We start from the raw sequence: 16,252 nt of genomic DNA on the forward strand, positions 1-16,252 counted from the left end.
CAAAGTGAAACAGGCTAATAACTATAAGAATGAAAATGCAAAAGGTTATAATTATAAATATGCTATGGGTTCTTCTTCTTTTGGCTTCTCCCATTAGGGGTTGCCATAGCGGATCATCCAACTCCATACCCTCCTGTCCTTTACATCTGCCTCTTTCAAACTAACTACCTGCATGTCTTCCCTCACCATATCCATAAACCTCCTCCTTGGTCTTCCTCTTTTCATCTTTTCTGGCGGCTCCATCCTTAGCATTCTTCTACCGATATACCCCATGTCCCTCTGCATGTGTCCAAACCATCTCAATCTCGCCTCCCTCACCTTGTCTTCTAAACATCCTACATGCATAGTCTCTCTACTAAACTCATTTCTAATCCTGTCCATCGTCGTCACTCCCAACGAAAACCTCAACATCTTCAGCTCTGCTACCGCCAGCGCCACCTTCTGTTTTTTACTCAATGCCACTGTCTCTAAACCATACAACATTGCAGGTCTCACCACAGTCCTATAAACCTTCCCTTTCACTCTTGTAGATACTCTTATCATGTTGGGCAGTAACATGTTACTGTAACAAAGTTACTTTAGACAGTAACTAATACTGTAATGCATTACTTTTTTTAAATAAAGTAACTCCGTTACCGTTACTATATAGTGCGTTACCCGTTACTTTTTTAAATGAATTAATTTCAGCTGAAGTGTAGCCTACAGTCTGACCTGTTTACAGCAAAGACACATTGTAGGATTGGAGGATGAACCACTGTACGAAGAAGACGCACTGTGGGCGTGTCTCTGTTTATTCAGGTCTGTGCGGCAGTAATGGCGAATGCTCATTATTTCACTTTAGTTGAGTATAAAGACAAAAACTTTTTAGTCAAATCTAAGCTGTGTCTTTCTGGTTCGAAGGTCGTATCTAGCAGCACCTCCAGAAACTCCATGCCTTGACGAAGCTAGAAGCTAACCCGGTGTTGTACATTGTTGATAGTTTTCATATTTAAGCTGTGAAAGGAACATTTTTAAGAGCACAACACAACAGCTTTTATGATGCAGAAGCCAATTTAGTTTTTGATTCTGAATATATTATTCAGCTTGTTTTGTTATTTATTTCAGAAATTGTGATATATTTAGTTTGTGCTGGTCTGACTTGAATAAAAGTGTTTAAAATGACTTTGTGTTTAAGTCATTTTTGTGTTTGTATAAACCATAACGCATTAAAGGGCACATAATAGAAATGTGAACATTAAAGAACGTTCTTTAAAAAAGTAACTAAAAAGTTACTTTTAACAGTAACGCATTACTTTTTGGTGTGAGTAATCAACAAAGTAATTGAAGTACTTTTTGAATGAAGTAACGAGTAACTGTAACTAGTAACTATTTTTTAGTAACTAGCCCAACACTGATTATCACAAATCACTCCTTTCACTCTTCTTCACCCACACCACCCTGCCTGCAATCTTTTCTTCACTTCTCTAACACACACTCCATTACTTTGCACTTTTGACCCCAGGTACCTAAACTCATCCACCTTACCCACATCTTCTCCCTAAAACCATATCTCTCTACTGCCCTCCCTCTCATTCACATACATGTACTCCAGCGGTCCCCAACCTTTTTTGCGCCTCGGACCGGATTAATGTTTCATGCCTTTAAGGTGTGGCGGATAAATACAACAAAAAAAAAATGATACGTCCGGCATAAACTGTTATTTTCTAAATAATATAATAAACGTGAGTCCACTGTGGTGTTTTTTGTTCATATTGCTATCTTAGGGGTTTTAGCGGTAATGTATTATGTGTTACCAGCTGGAGCAGTGGCCGAGGCTAACATAATGATATGCATAAAAAGTGAGTCATAGACAGATGTGGAACATAGATTTTTCCAAAACAAAACTTCGTTCAGAATCAGATAATAAATAAAACTGAAATAATGTAAGTTATGTATTTTTTCTGTCCGGCCGGTATCAATTCACGGACCGGTGCCGTGATGTACTGCCTTATTGCTACTGACTTTCATTTCCCTTCTCTCCAGCACGTACCTCCACCTCTCCAGGCTCTTCTCGACCTGCTCCCTACACTCACCACAAATAACAATATCATCCGCAAACATCCTAGTCCACAGAGACTCCTGTCTGACCTCGTTTGTCAACCTGTCCATCACCACTGCAAACAGGAAAGGGCTCAGGGCTGATCCTTGATGCAGTCCAACCTCCACCTTAAACCAGTCTGTCGTTCCTACTGCACACTTCACTGCTGTCACACTGTCCTCATACATGTCCTGCACCTACCTTAACATCTCTACACTTCTACTGGAATGTCATCAGGTCCAACCGACTTTCCACTCTTCATCCTCTTAATCGCTGCTCTCACTTCCTGCTTACTAACTCTATCCACTTCCTGCTTGACCATCTCCACACAGTATTTTGAACACAGTATTTTGAATGAGGAAAATAAGAGAGAGAGAGAGAAGGTTGGATGGTGATCCATATAATATAGTATATTATCCATATCCATAAAATATAGTATATTATGTAGATTATTTTACATTTACATTGTTATATGTACACACCCACATATTTCCTTTAAGGTTATCTACCCAAACTTACTAGATATGAAAATATCAAACTTGGTAATAAAAAAATACTTTTATATGATAAAATGCTGTATTCAAGAGGAAATAGGAAACAACACAGTACTCGGAAGGTAATGAATACACCCAAAGTTCTCAAATCCAAGATAATGTGATACAACAATTAATCTCAGTGGAAACCTAACCAAATGCTTGCTAAAAACTAGTTAGCTGATGGTGACCATATTAGTAATTAGGTTATAACGAAAGTCTACTTAACACACATAACCTTAAAAAATTGTTCTGTGTATCCGGTCATGATTTTCAGCTGTTTTAACAAATTAGGATTGTTTTCGAAGATACACATTTGTGAAGATGTCAAAAAATGCCTGGACACACTTTTAGATTCACAGTCATTAAAAGTATAATAAAATGGACAAGATTAGTAATAATTAAGGAGTGCGACTAGCATGTAGTGATGGAAAAAAATGCACCAGAGAAGTAAAAGTGTTATACAAATAAAATGTAATTGAATTGAACATGCAATCCCTTGTACGATTATTATAATTATTTTGATTACAATATGTGATGATGGACATTTATCCTAATTGTACAATTCTTTCCCCTTTCTGTGACAATGGGAATTATTGCACCATGTTCCTATTTAAATTAAATTCTATTTAAATTCTTAGCTATCTAGGTAGCAAACAGCACTATTAACTTGCTAGTTTTCTTTGGCAGGCTGAAACTGTCTTGCACTCAAAACAGATTTAATGTACACTGCATTCAGAAAGTTTCACTTTTTACAAATTTATGTTGCAGGCAACAGTAGTCATTAAAATTTATTTTTCCCCCCTCATTAATCAAAACTTAGTATCCCATAAGCAAAAAGTGAAAATGGAATTCTAGAAAATGTCTGTACATTTTTTAACATTAAAAAATCTTAAATAAAAAATGTACATGTGCAATGAAATGTAAGTAACTGTTGCACAAACTAGCTGTTTTAGGGCTGAAACTAAGAGGCAGATGTAGAGGACAGGAGGTATTTAGACAGATGATGTTTATAGGACTGTGGTGAGACCTGCGATGTTGTATGGTTTAGAGACAGTGGCATTGAATAGAAGGCAGGAGGTGGAGCTGGGGGTAGCAGAGTTGAAGATGTTAAGGTTTTTGTTGGGAGTGACAAGGATAGACAGGATTAGAAATTAGTTTATTAGAGGGACAGCGCATGTAGGACGTTTTGGAAACAAAGTGAGGGAGGTGAGTTTGAGATGGTTTGGACATGTGCAGAGGAGGGACATGGGGTATATCGGTAGGAGAATGCTGAGGATAGAGCTACCAGGAAGGAGGAAAAGAGGAAGACCAAGGAGGAGGTTTATGGATGTGGTGAAGGAAGACATGCAGGTAGTTGGTGTGACAGAGGCAGATGTAGAGGACAGGGGGTGTGGAGACAGATGATCCGCTGTGGTGACCCCAGATGCCGAAAGAAGAAGAAGAAGAAAAAGATAAAAGTAATCAACCCACCAAAAAGACACAAAGCTAAAAGAGCTTGCACAGAAGACATTTATACTTACACACAGACATGCCTTGATTGTAAGTGTTGGTTAACTGTACCAAAGTAAAAGCCCAAAAATATTGTTTTATTTAGTTTTTCCCAGTTTATTTGTTAAAGGAGTCAATGAAAGTCCTCCTGCCTCAAAAGAAATTTTATTAATATCACATTTTAATATCTTTCATGGAGAAAAACCCCAAATAAATATCATAAACAAACATTTGTTAAAGAACACAAATCATGTTGTGATAAAGTACAATATACTGTATGGACAAGCTTAATTTATATCTGAGAATATGTTTACACATTGTCTGTTTCTACACTGTATGAGCTACCAAGTTGCGTCTTGAGATGTTCTACCTCTTTCTCTATATGGATGATGTCACTGCTTAGCTGACCATGACTGGAATGAGCCTTGTTCAGCTGGCAACAAAGCCGTTTCACAATGGCCTCACATCTTCTGTTGTGAATCTATACAGAAAAAGGGATTTGTGCCTAAAATTAAAATTTTATATAAGACTTTTTATCCTTATTGATATAACTAGAACCTTTTCAGAATTAATGTGCTTGATTTGTTAATGTTAATAAAGTAATAAAAACATAAAAAGCAAGCATAGAAAAAAAAGTGTTACAATGTTACAAATTCTATTGATTTATCATGTTTACTTTTTAATATAAATATGCAATATTAATATAATTAGTGGAAGGCATGAGAATAACATACTAGAGTGTGTTTAATGGTTTTTTAATTGTGTAAAAGCAATTGGATTTTATTTGTCTCCACATAATACAAACTTAATACGACTGTATTCCATCAAGTTGTCAGTATGTCTTAGTACTATGATTGCAAATGCATTGCAAAAGAATAATGATATTTTGGACTTAGTATTTATACCAAGATACCAAATCTTGTCAATGTTCTAGCTAGCTCCAGAAGCTTACAATTTTATTTTCTAAATTCTTTCTACAAGCCTTGAACATATTTTAACAACTTTTACTATACAATGTGGCACTGAAATGCAATTATGTTATTCTTTACATGATCATGGTGTTTTTTATTATGACAACAAAATAGGTATTTGTTATTCAGCTATGATATCTCCAGAAATAATTTATTTGAACATTACTTTATTTGATTTAAAAGATAATAAAATTGATTTCAGCTTACTGCTATATCCTTATTGAGTTGTGACTGGTTAGTTTTTTCTTTCTCCAGTAGTATCCCTTTTCTTCTTACAAGTTCTTTAGTGTTATGTATCACAGCTTTAAAGTTGTCCACTTGTTTCTAAACAAAAAAAAAGTTTATTATGTATAATAAATAATATCATACTTAACATAGTGCAAACATTGAGACTTATATCTTCTTCTTCTTTCGGCTTTTCCCATTAGGGTTCGCCACAGCGGATCATCCGTTTCCATATCCCCTGTCCTCTACATCTGCCTTGGCCTTCCTCTTTTCCTCCTTCCTGGCGGCTTTATCCTCAGCATTCTCCTACCGATATACCGCATGTCCCTCCTCTGCACATGTCCAAACCATCTCAATCTCGCCTCCCTCACCTTGTCTCCAAAACGTCCTACATACGCTGTCCCTCTAATAAACTAATTTCTAATCCTGTCCATCCTCATCACTCCCAACGAAAATCTCAACATCTTTAGCTCTGCTACCTCCAGCTCCACCTCTTGTCTTTTACTCAATGCCACTGTTTCTAACCATACAACCTTGCAGGTTTCAATACACTCCTATAAACTTTCCCTTTCACTGTTGCAGATACCCTTCTATCATAAATCACTCCTGCTATCGCTCGTCTCCTCCCACACCACCCTGCCCGCACTCTCTTCTTCACTTCTCTAACACACTCTCCATTACTTTGCACTGTTGACCCCAGGTACCTGAACCCATCTACCTTCACCACCTCTTCTCCCTGTAACCGCACCACTCCACTGTCCTCTCTATAATTCCTACACATGTACTCTGACTTACTCCTACTGACTTCCATTCCCCTTATCTCCAGCATGTACCTTCACCTCTCCAGGCTCTTCTCAACCTGCTCCCTACACTCACTACAATTCACAATATCATCCGCAAACATCATAGTCCAAGGAGATTCCTGTCTGACCGCGTCTGTTAACCTGTCCATCACCACTCTTAACAGGAAAGGGCTCAGAGTCAATCTGAGTTGATGTAGTCCAACCTCCACCTTGAACCAGTCTGTCGTTCCTACTGCACACTTCACTGCTGTCACACTGTCCTCATACATGTCCTGCACCACCTTCACATACTTCTCTGACACACCTGACTTCCTCATACAATACCATAACTCCTCTACATACATAAAGAAAGTCAGCTGACATAAAGAATGGCTACCACAAACTAGCTCTGACTCCCTTAGCAATGGGCATGTGCTGAGACAGATAAACAACTACACCACAGGCACTCTGGGCCCAATATCCATTGCATTACACACCAAACTATTATATATATTATATATATATATATGTTTGGGGTGTTCAAATCCTCACCGTATATATATATATATATATATATATATATATATATATATATATATATATATATATATATATATATACAGTAATCCGCAGTTAAAAATCTTGTGCCCCCGGTTTATCGGGGAATTGTTTATTTATTGAATTGTTTAGCTGATTTTCCCAGTCTCTCACGGATAGCACGATAGACTTTCAAAAGGGAATAGTTTTTTTGGAGTTTTATGTTGAAATAATTAAATTTACATATAAAAATATAATTATTGATTATAAAATTAAGTAAAATGTTAATACAGTACACAACCACGGGCCGTTTTGGAACTTAGTACTTTTATAAAAATATAAAAATACAATTTATAAATTGTATAGAGGCCTTCTCATTTTCATTCATGAATTAACAGTAGGCCTACTGTACAACAAAGAAAAACTGGTCACATATCAAACAGAGGCTGCAAAATTGTATTGTATTGCATAGTACAATGACAGCATTGTCAAAATATCACATTATGTTGTCGAATCCATACACAGCTTTCCAAAGTATCAAAAACTAAAAGATATATGCTTTTAATCCTTTTTTATATTTTATTGACCCACAAAAACAGCATTATGTATTGTAATTTAGTGTACCTGAGCCCGTTGCATAGCATTTCCCTCTGGATTCTGTAAGTCCACCTTCAATTCCTCTCTGTGCTCTTTAAGTCTCTTTACCTCTTCCCTTCTTTCCTTTAACTCTTTATGAATAGCTGCTTGGCTCTTCATTCCAGAGAAAGACATTTTATAGCTCTCCATTTTATTATGGTAAGTGTTGTACTGCGTCAGATAGAAATGTGATCTCTCTAACTGCTCTTCTATCCTGTACTTAAGTTCCATGTTTTCCATCTGGATCACTTGTATCTCTGTTTGTTGTCTCTCATTTTGCCTTTGTACTTGTTTAATCTCATTAGTGATGCAGCGGATTTGTTGCTCCTTCAGTTTTATGTTACTGGAAACAGTGTCGTAGCTCTTTACTATCTTTGATAGGGTATCCTGGAGAGTAGGATATATATATTAACCATTAATATTACCCACAATGAAACACAAAAAAAACAAGAATGAAAGGAAGGGATTAAAAAAAATACTTGTAATTTGTGATATTGTGATAAAGCTCTGAGATTTTTCTTTAATCAATAACTAGCACTTGCTAATAAAAAATATTGTCATACAGGAAATTCATGGAAGTATTTTAACTATTCTAGTCTAATATAAACCAATCTGTAAAACATGGAGTGTTGGATGGATGGATGTATTGAAAACAGAACAAATACTTGTAAGGATTTAAGTTAAGAACAGTTAAGACAAGAACCAAATTGTTATTGAACAGAACATTTCCAAAATAGCAAGTTTTGTGAAATGTTTCCAGTATGTAAAGCTTAGTGCCTAAGAAAAATGAAACAATAAAGATCTGGTGACAAGGTCATGTATTCCCAAGAGTCACTGGTTCTTGTAGGGAAAAAGGTTTTGGCCATCTTTTATATTATGGCGCGTTAGGCTTTTCCAAATCCAGGTGTGGCAAAGTTGAAGTATCCTATTTAAAAATATTTTTATGCTGTAATCATTGCCAATTGATTTTAAGATTGAAATATGATGAGTTAAAGTAAACACAAATACAAAACAAGAAACCATATCTTTATAGTTTTTGCAGACTGATGAGATGGCTATAAACAACATAAATCTCAAAGTTAACAAAAAAAAATTTTAAAAATCCTGTTAGACAGTTCAGAAACAATCTTTCTCCAGCTCCAATAAATAGCCAGTACATTACTGTAGATATATTTAAATAGTTGGGGTCCATGAAATTTACCCTAGAGTACACAAAACATTTTACTGAAGAAAACAAAAATAACAGTGCTATGACACTTAAATACCAAGTAAAAGGTAAAAAGAGAAATGACTAAAACCTGAACTGAGTTTAGGATCTGCTGTTGCTCCTGGAGCTCTGTAGCTTGAATCTCCCCCTGTTGTGAAACCTCTAGAAGTGCACTACACAATTCCTGCTCACTATTACAGAGGAAAAACAAACTGATAATTGATGGCAGAATAAGCATAACATGTTTAGAAGTTGAACAGCATATTTGGGTTATTTTTTAAGCATTAACAAACTGGAATATTATACACTACTTAACTAATGGCTAACAAGTATTACCTTTCCGAAGATTCAGCTAACTTAAGTTAGCTAGGGTAAAACACTTCTGGTACATTTAATACATACAGTTATGATTATTTTGATAATTAAATTCATACCTTTAATATTTGTTTCTGTATATGCTTATAGAAAGTTTTGATGTGTACCTGAATAATCTTTCTTCACTTGACATAGTTAGCTGCCTGGTTGTTTGGTTTTCTGTTCTTTTGAACAGACCCCAGAAAGTGTGCTTTATTGGTTCCTCTCAGTAGCTCTGTAAATAATATAAACATTTCATATTCCTCATGTTGGAATGAAGATAACAGAACGTATGCAGATAATAAAGATGCATTTTATTAAAAGGTTCTAAAATTGGTAAATAAATAAAAAACACGTACTTTAAAAAAAACCCACTTAACCAGATATTGTTTAATTAAAATACATCAGCTACAGCTGACAAAATGTAGGCTATAAAGCTAGACCTAGCGAGATGCTTAGTTTAACTCGTAACACTTATAATGGAAAAATTACAACAGAACACTAGAAGACGGCATCGAGGCTTTTATTTTGAAGCATCTTACATAACACGACCATTATCGGGGAAGGTAACGGCATTGCATTAGTGACATGTTGATCGCGAATAATTCGGCTCTATGAGTCGGCTCTTTAAGTCGGCTCTATGAGTCGGTTCCCGTCTGAATGATATAAATACAGTGGCGACAATACTTTTAATGCAACCACTATCACGTCGCAATTATAGAAACCATTAATACTATACAAAAACGCAATATAACAACACGTGGCTTTACAGAGAGAGAAATTTCACATATGAATATAAATACCATTTTACTAAAGCAAGCTCCAAACCTCTACACTACACTAACTGTGCCACCTACATCATCTGGAGCAGTTCAGAATCACTATTTGTCTAATAACATGAGTCTAATAATTTGAGTTGAATTACTGAACTGCCAAATCAAATATTTGGATCACAGACCTAAATTCCATACCTGGTCGGTCGAGGCCCGGGTTACCAACAACCACCACAGATATTGTTAGCCAACAGGGTACCGGTGGAACTTGGGCAACAGTTGGCCAAAGGAGAAGAAGGAGAGGAGGAAGATGTCTTGGTACTTTAAATGCTGGTACTATGACTGTTAAAGGGAGTTATTTTAAAAAGAAGGAGGAGCATAGGGTGAAGTATAAGAGAGGAGAAAGGTGTACACAGATGGAATACATTCTATGCAGAAAATGCAACCTGAAAGAGAATGGAGACTGTAAGTTGTTGCCAGGAGACAGTGTAGTTAGACAGCATTGAATGGTGGTCTGTAGGATGGCTTTGGAGGTTCTGAATAAGAGGAGGAGAGTGTGAACACTGAAAAAAATTATAAGATGGTGGAAACTGAAGAATGCAGACTGTAGTGTGTGATTCAGGGATGAGGTCAGGCATGGGCTTGGTGGTGCGAAGAGGAGATGGATGATTGGGCAACTACTGTAGGTGATAAGGAAGACAGCTAGGAAGGCAGAGTCACCAAGATGGGAAGGATGTGCTGTAAGTTAGAGCAATAAAGGATGCAGATAGAAATGTGTTAACGAATGACGAGAGTGTGTTGGGATGAGTTTGTGTTAAGTATAAAATACTAGTTTAAGTATAAAATACTAGTACACAGCTCATAGCAAAATTCGATCTTGGTGCATCGGTCCAACCCTTGGGTGTGCGCAGTCTTTGAGCAAAACAAAATGCAAAATGAACATTACATGCTCATCTCATTTCAACATTAAAACATTTGTTGTCATACTATTTAAGCTTCCTAGAGAGATACACATTAAATAGTATTCTGAGAAACTGATAAATTAGGAAAATAAGAGAGCGAGAAGGTTGGATGATGTGGAGATGGTGCAGGAAGTGGAAAGAATTAGTAAGGAGAAAGTAAGAGCAGCTATTAGGAGGATGAAGAGTGAAAAGTCAGTAGGACCAGATGGCATACCAGTAGAAGCATGAAGATGTGTATGAGAGATGGCTGGAGTTTTTAAAACAACTGTTTAACAAGATTCTGGAAGGTGAGAGGATGCCTGCGGAATGGAGAAAGAAGTGTGCTGGTACCGATCTTTAAGAATAAGGGAGATACAGGGGAATAAAGTTGATCATTATGATCATTATGAAGTTGTGGGAAAGAATAGTGGAAGCCAGGCTGAGAGGTGACCATCTTTGAGCAACAGTATGGTTTTATTTCAAGGAAGAGCACTACAGATGCAATATTTGCTTTGAGAATGTTAATGGAGAAGTAGAGAGAACGTTAGGAGTTGCACTGTAGGTTTGTGGATCTAGAAAAGTGTACAACAAGGTGGAGAGAGGAATTGCGGTATTGTATGAGGAAGTCTGTTGTGGCAGAGAAGTGTGAGGGTATGTGCAGGACATGTACGAGGACAGTGTGAGGGCAGTAAGATGGATGAGTTTAAGCACCTGGGTTCAACAGTGCAAAGTAATAAAGTGTTTAAAAGAATGGAAGAGTGCAGGCAGGGTGGAGTGGGGGGAGAAGAGTGACGAGAGTGATTTGTGATAGAAAGGTGTCTGCAAGAGTGAAAGGAAAAGTTTATAGGATGGTGGTGAGATCTGCTGTGTTGTATGGTTTAGAGACAGTGGCACTGACTAAAAGACAGGAGGCGGAGCTGGAGGTAGCAGAGTTAAAGATACTGAGATTTTCACTAGGAGTGATGAAGATTCCTCCAGATCCACATGTAGGACGTTTTGGCGGCAAGGTGAGGGAGGCTAGATTGAGATGGTTATGTGCAGAGGAGGGACATGTGATATATTGATAGAAGAATGCTGAGGATGGAGCCCCCAGGCAGGTGGCAAAGAGGAATCAAGGAGGAAGTTTAGGGATGTGGTGAGGGAACACATGGAGGTGGTTAACTTGAAAGAGGCAGATGTACAGTAGAGGGTAGTATGGTGATCCATGAGCAGGAAAAAAATAATAAAAAGAATTTCATTACTACAAGTGTAATGACAAACAATTTAACATTATTTTATAATAAGTGTTATTACAATAGCAGTGGTTAACAGCTTTATTAATACACAAACACCATCTCATACAAACAGCATACTTCCAAACAAAAAGGATACATTTTTTAAATGCATCCCTGTCCAAGATATTTGTGATAATTGCCAGTTAAATTGTAAAATCCTATGTGGCAGTTGTAAAAGCAGTTCATGAGAATATGAGTATAGTAAAGAATTATGAAAGAATATACAAATATTCATAAAGAGATTTGTCAAGTACACACCATCAACAGATAACAAATAAAAAAGGATTTCTGCAATTTATGAAAGTAAAGAAGTCTAAATTGATAGTTGTCTATTCAAATATTTGTAGGATTACTGATGCCAAGAAATTAAACTCTCAATCCTCCATTTCCCTTTGCCGAAGGCTTCTGGATTTTCCGTTATCTGTTTTTCTCTTTTTGAATATTACTCCCAAGCAACTTTCATCTCCTAGAGAGGTGATGGTGCGTTCCTTAAACTTCGTTTTGGGTTTTGGAAGAACATCAGAGGATGTGGATGTTGAACCTGCACTTTCTTTCTGTGGCAGTTGCAAATCCACATTTTCGCTGCAGAGAGAGAAAACAAGTTAAATAGAACAAATAAGGTTATGGTTAGAAGCTACCGAGATATTTCTTGTACTGTATTTCAAGAACAGTGCAAGTTATATCCTTTTTTCAACTAGACAATAAAACGAATATGTGTACAAATATATTTTAATATTACAATGCTGTAGCATACAGAACATCAGGGTGAAATAAGAAAACAAAGTACTTACTATGGGTCCTCATCCTCCTGAATCTGTTCCCAGATCCCATATGGATTTGTTGGTCTGGGTTTCTTTACAAGTGTTTTTTCCTTTTCTATGGGTGCAGATGATTCTATGTTGACTTTATCCTTTTCTTCTTTTTGCAAATCCACTTCCACTGTAGTTTCTTGTTCATCATTCTCTGGTTGATCTGTGACTTTTTCCTTTCGTTTCTGTAGAGAGTGTACCCATTATTATACAGTGTAGACACATACATACACACATTTTATATATATATATATATATATATATATATATATATATATATATATATATATATATATATATATATATATATATATGGATTCACTAATAATAAACAGATTTGCATAAAGCATCTATATTTGTCCATGCCCATGTTGATTAGAGTATTTAAAACTTTAAATGTTTTAACTTGAGGTACATTTAGAACAGATAAAATGTGTGATCGAGTTGTGAAAGTTAAACAGTGTCACTCATGACAGTCATGCGATTACTCAGGATTAAATACTTTAATCGATTGACAGCCCCCAGTCTCTAATACAGTGTGTATATATATAAAGAGAGGTGAGAGAGAGAGCGAGAGAGAAAGCGAGAGAGAGAGAGAGAGAGAGAGAGAGAGAGAGAGAGAGAGAGAGAGAGAGAACTTAAGAGTCCCTTTATAATCTCTTACCCTGAAGCTAATTTTGGGAGCACATGACTGTTTGTAATTTATGCTGGAGGGGGATTCTGGATTAGTCATACGCTGGACCTTAGGTTCGACATGTGTTTTAGATGGGCTTCCCTCCTTAGTGGAAAATGCAGATGGCTTTTCCCATGTAGACTCTGAAAACAGAAAGAAATCTCTCTGTATCTTCTGACAAACAGTAATGTAAAGAAAGTATATTATTACAATTGTTTTGTAAAATTACATTTGATTATACAGTGCCGTGAATAGGAAACAAGCTGTTTGCAAGGTGATATCTTTTGTTCATGTGTAAATGGGGTCTATGTGAGGTCTATATCTTGTGTAAACTGGAACTCACCACCAGTCTTTGTATTATAGTAGTACATATATCCCTCTGGGCTCAGAGCTTCCAACCATACACTGCCAGTCTGTTTAAAAAATAAGTGGCCAAATAAACACCTTGGTACATACTTTAAAAGAAGAAATGCACTGGAGAGCTCAGCAACAAGAAAAGGCCTGGAGGACCATGGAAGACAACCTATGTAGATGATTGCAGCATTTTTTCAGTGGCGAAGTAGAACTACTCAGGACAAAAGGGTAAAAAGTATACAAAAGGGTAAAATGTAAAAGCAACCCAAAAGCTTTTTAAGGGAAGGAAAAGGTATGTTCTTAAATGGCCAAATCAGTCACCTTGACCCACCTAAAAATTATTTTTATATATACTGAAGGAAAAATGAAGAAAGAAAGACCCATAAACAAGCAATAACTGCAGTGAAGGCCTGGCAGAATATTTCAAGAGTGGAACCTCTTGCATTTTGTGATATGCATGAGTTCCAGAATAGTCATTAACTGAATGCATCAAAGTAGTACAAATAAGCCATATACATTTATAATTATCTTAGTTTGTTTAATTTTGAAACAGTGAAAAATGGAGGAACTATGCAAAAATGGCTGCAATTATTAAATAGTTAATGCAATATTTTTATAACCACTTGAATTAAAGCTAAAACTTCAATCCCTTTATTACTGCTTAATTTCTAGCTCACTGGGATGGTTTTCAGAGGCTTATATATGTTGTCCAAGATTATATATATTTTACACTTAGATTCAATATTTAATAAAATCCTAAATATTCACCTCAGTTTGTTCTGTAGCTGATGATTCACTTTCATCTTGAAACCCTTCTGGTTTCTCCCACTGAGACTCTAAAATCATTAACATAGTTAAGTAATTTGTGTGTAATGCAGATGTAAATTTTACATCAAATAATCTGAACAACTGTTTGTTACTTTTGGCAGCACTATATGCAGTAAAATGTTGAGAAACTGACCTCCTGTTCTTGTGTTGTAGTAGTAAATTTGACCGGTGTCAGTTGTTCCCAACACCCAGCGATCAGATTCACTCTTCTTGTCAGGTTCTGCAATGTCTTGAGCCTCACATTTTTTTATGTTTCTTCGAGCCGGAACAGATGTTTCTAAGTTTACAAAAATAAGACTGCGTTCTTTGGAGAAACTGCATTTCCCTTCTGTCATAACTTTCACAACTCAAAGAAATTGACATCATGATTATACAATTATTCACAATTATACATAAAACTTAAAACGTAAAACTTTCATGTTACCTTCTTCTGCTTGTAATCTTTTCATGTCTTCTTCATATGCTTTCAAGGCAGCCTCTTCCATTACTGCAAACTCCTTGGACATTTTCTTAACCTTCTTTGCTTTGTCAGTGCTGTTCTTTTTAATCTGTAATGAAACATGAGAAATATTTGGTCATATGGTCCATCACCACACAGCCACCTCTTATCTCTACAAAAATTAAACACAGCTTATGATGATACCAATTTTTTTTTTGGCCAACTTTTTTTTTTCTTTATCATTTTATAGCAGTCCCAGCTGGTCATTACATGCAGCGAAGAGTTAAGGTAACCAGCGATAACAGACAGAAGAGGAAAATGTTGTCCTTTTTAATGGTTTATTGCTTTCAAGAGCCCATTTAGGGTTTTTTTTTTATGGTAAAAGGCTTTAACTTACCTCTTCAATTTTGGCAGTAACATTTTGTTTGTGGTTTTTTCCTCTCTCGTGAAATTCCACACTCTGTTTCGATACAACATAAAGAAACAAACGTATTAAATATGTCGAGGCATAACAACAACCCTTATAAATCTATTAGACTTGTGTCATTGGCATCAATATTATGGACTACTCACAGGCTTGTTGTCTGCAATCCAGCACTTACAGTACTGACAGAATTTTTTGGGTTGGGATTTCCAGTAGTCAGCCCTTTATTTAATACAAAGACAACACGCATGCATAAGCTTTTGTACGTACTTGATTTCATTCACATTTGCACATTTGACATAAACAGAATTCCTATAGGCGATACATTAAAGTTTTTTTTTTAAGTTATGCAATTCAGCATTTAAATTACTGTTACTTACATTACTTCCGTAATTTATTGTATATTTAGTGTGTCGATTAGACACTTTATCTTATCTAGCTATTTTAGCGAAATAACATTTGGCGCATGGTGTTGACGTTTCAGATTGTGCGACACTCTGGGTGGAAACAAGAGTGTGGCTACTCGATCCGTATCGGACACCCTATTTGTACTGCGCATGTGCGGAAATGCGTATACTTTATTTATATCAAGAGAATCTGTAGTAAACAAAAAAAATAAATAAATAAATAAAGAATCACTAGCAACAAACTATTTACGGTACGGATCGGGTAATATCAACCAGTACAGTATTATAAATACCCGAATCTGCCATAAATTGTTTCGACATACTCCAGACATTAAAAGTAGACGCTCTTGCGCACATGCGCAGTACAAATAGTGTTTAACATCGAAGTCAGTACGCAAATTTGGCAGAGACGCAGTTTAGGTAGCGACGAGCTTGCCCAATCTTTACCACGCATGTGTTACTGGTTTGAGTCAATCCGCCGCGCGTGCGTTTAAACGTCACTGGCTTTACTGCTTCG

The 16,252-nt window shown here is 36.3% G+C and overlaps 2 protein-coding genes across 4 annotated transcripts; both read right to left on the reverse strand.

The window, feature by feature from the left end:
- Positions 1–4,060: 4,060 nt before the first annotated feature.
- On the reverse strand, positions 4,061–11,712 carry LOC124391806 (coiled-coil domain-containing protein 122-like). Of its 3 annotated transcripts, none has more exons than XM_046858541.1 (7): positions 9,772–11,712; positions 8,942–9,048; positions 8,551–8,650; positions 7,241–7,639; positions 5,280–5,396; positions 4,472–4,582; positions 4,061–4,167 (listed from the first exon to the last, which is right to left on the reverse strand). In XM_046858541.1, the coding sequence occupies exons 2-7, from the start codon at positions 8,965–8,967 to the stop codon at positions 4,099–4,101; spliced, it is 822 nt and encodes a 273-aa protein (XP_046714497.1). In that variant the 5' UTR covers positions 8,968–9,048; positions 9,772–11,712; the 3' UTR covers positions 4,061–4,098. The 3 variants fall into 3 exon arrangements, with proteins under 3 accessions (XP_046714497.1, XP_046714498.1, XP_046714496.1); XM_046858542.1 differs by having other exon boundaries at positions 9,785–9,840; XM_046858540.1 differs by having other exon boundaries at positions 8,551–9,048; positions 9,785–9,806.
- A 114-nt stretch (positions 11,713–11,826) lies between these two features.
- wbp4 (WW domain binding protein 4) lies at positions 11,827–15,876 on the reverse strand. Its single transcript, XM_046858539.1, has 10 exons — positions 15,709–15,876; positions 15,478–15,550; positions 15,302–15,364; positions 14,890–15,013; positions 14,599–14,742; positions 14,406–14,473; positions 13,627–13,696; positions 13,275–13,426; positions 12,593–12,795; positions 11,827–12,383 (listed from the first exon to the last, which is right to left on the reverse strand). Coding segments are annotated over exons 1-10 (1,107 nt in total). The 5' UTR covers positions 15,711–15,876; the 3' UTR covers positions 11,827–12,175.
- Between the last annotated feature and the right edge of the window lie 376 nt (positions 15,877–16,252).

This window comes from Silurus meridionalis, chromosome 1 (genome assembly GCF_014805685.1).
Source record: "Silurus meridionalis isolate SWU-2019-XX chromosome 1, ASM1480568v1, whole genome shotgun sequence".
Taxonomy (NCBI): domain Eukaryota; kingdom Metazoa; phylum Chordata; class Actinopteri; order Siluriformes; family Siluridae; genus Silurus; species Silurus meridionalis.

What these genes read in the sequence shown, in the direction of transcription:
- LOC124391806 (XM_046858540.1), bottom strand. Translation starts at nt 8,697, where the DNA reads ATGCTTATTCTGCCATCAATTATCAGTTTGTTTTTCCTCTGTAATAGT. An exon ending in AACTCAATAAGGATATAGCA is followed by an intron (nt 4,583 to 5,279) that starts GTAAGCTGAAAT and finishes TTTTCTGTATAG; the next exon opens with ATTCACAACAGAAGATGTGA. An exon ending in TCATCCATATAGAGAAAGAG is followed by an intron (nt 4,168 to 4,471) that starts GTAGAACATCTC and finishes ACTTTGGTACAG; the next exon opens with TTAACCAACACTTACAATCA.
- wbp4 (XM_046858539.1), bottom strand. An exon ending in AAGATTACAAGCAGAAGAAG is followed by an intron (nt 14,743 to 14,889) that starts GTAACATGAAAG and finishes TTGTAAACTTAG; the next exon opens with AAACATCTGTTCCGGCTCGA. An exon ending in CTATAATACAAAGACTGGTG is followed by an intron (nt 13,427 to 13,626) that starts GTGAGTTCCAGT and finishes TTCTGTTTTCAG; the next exon opens with AGTCTACATGGGAAAAGCCA.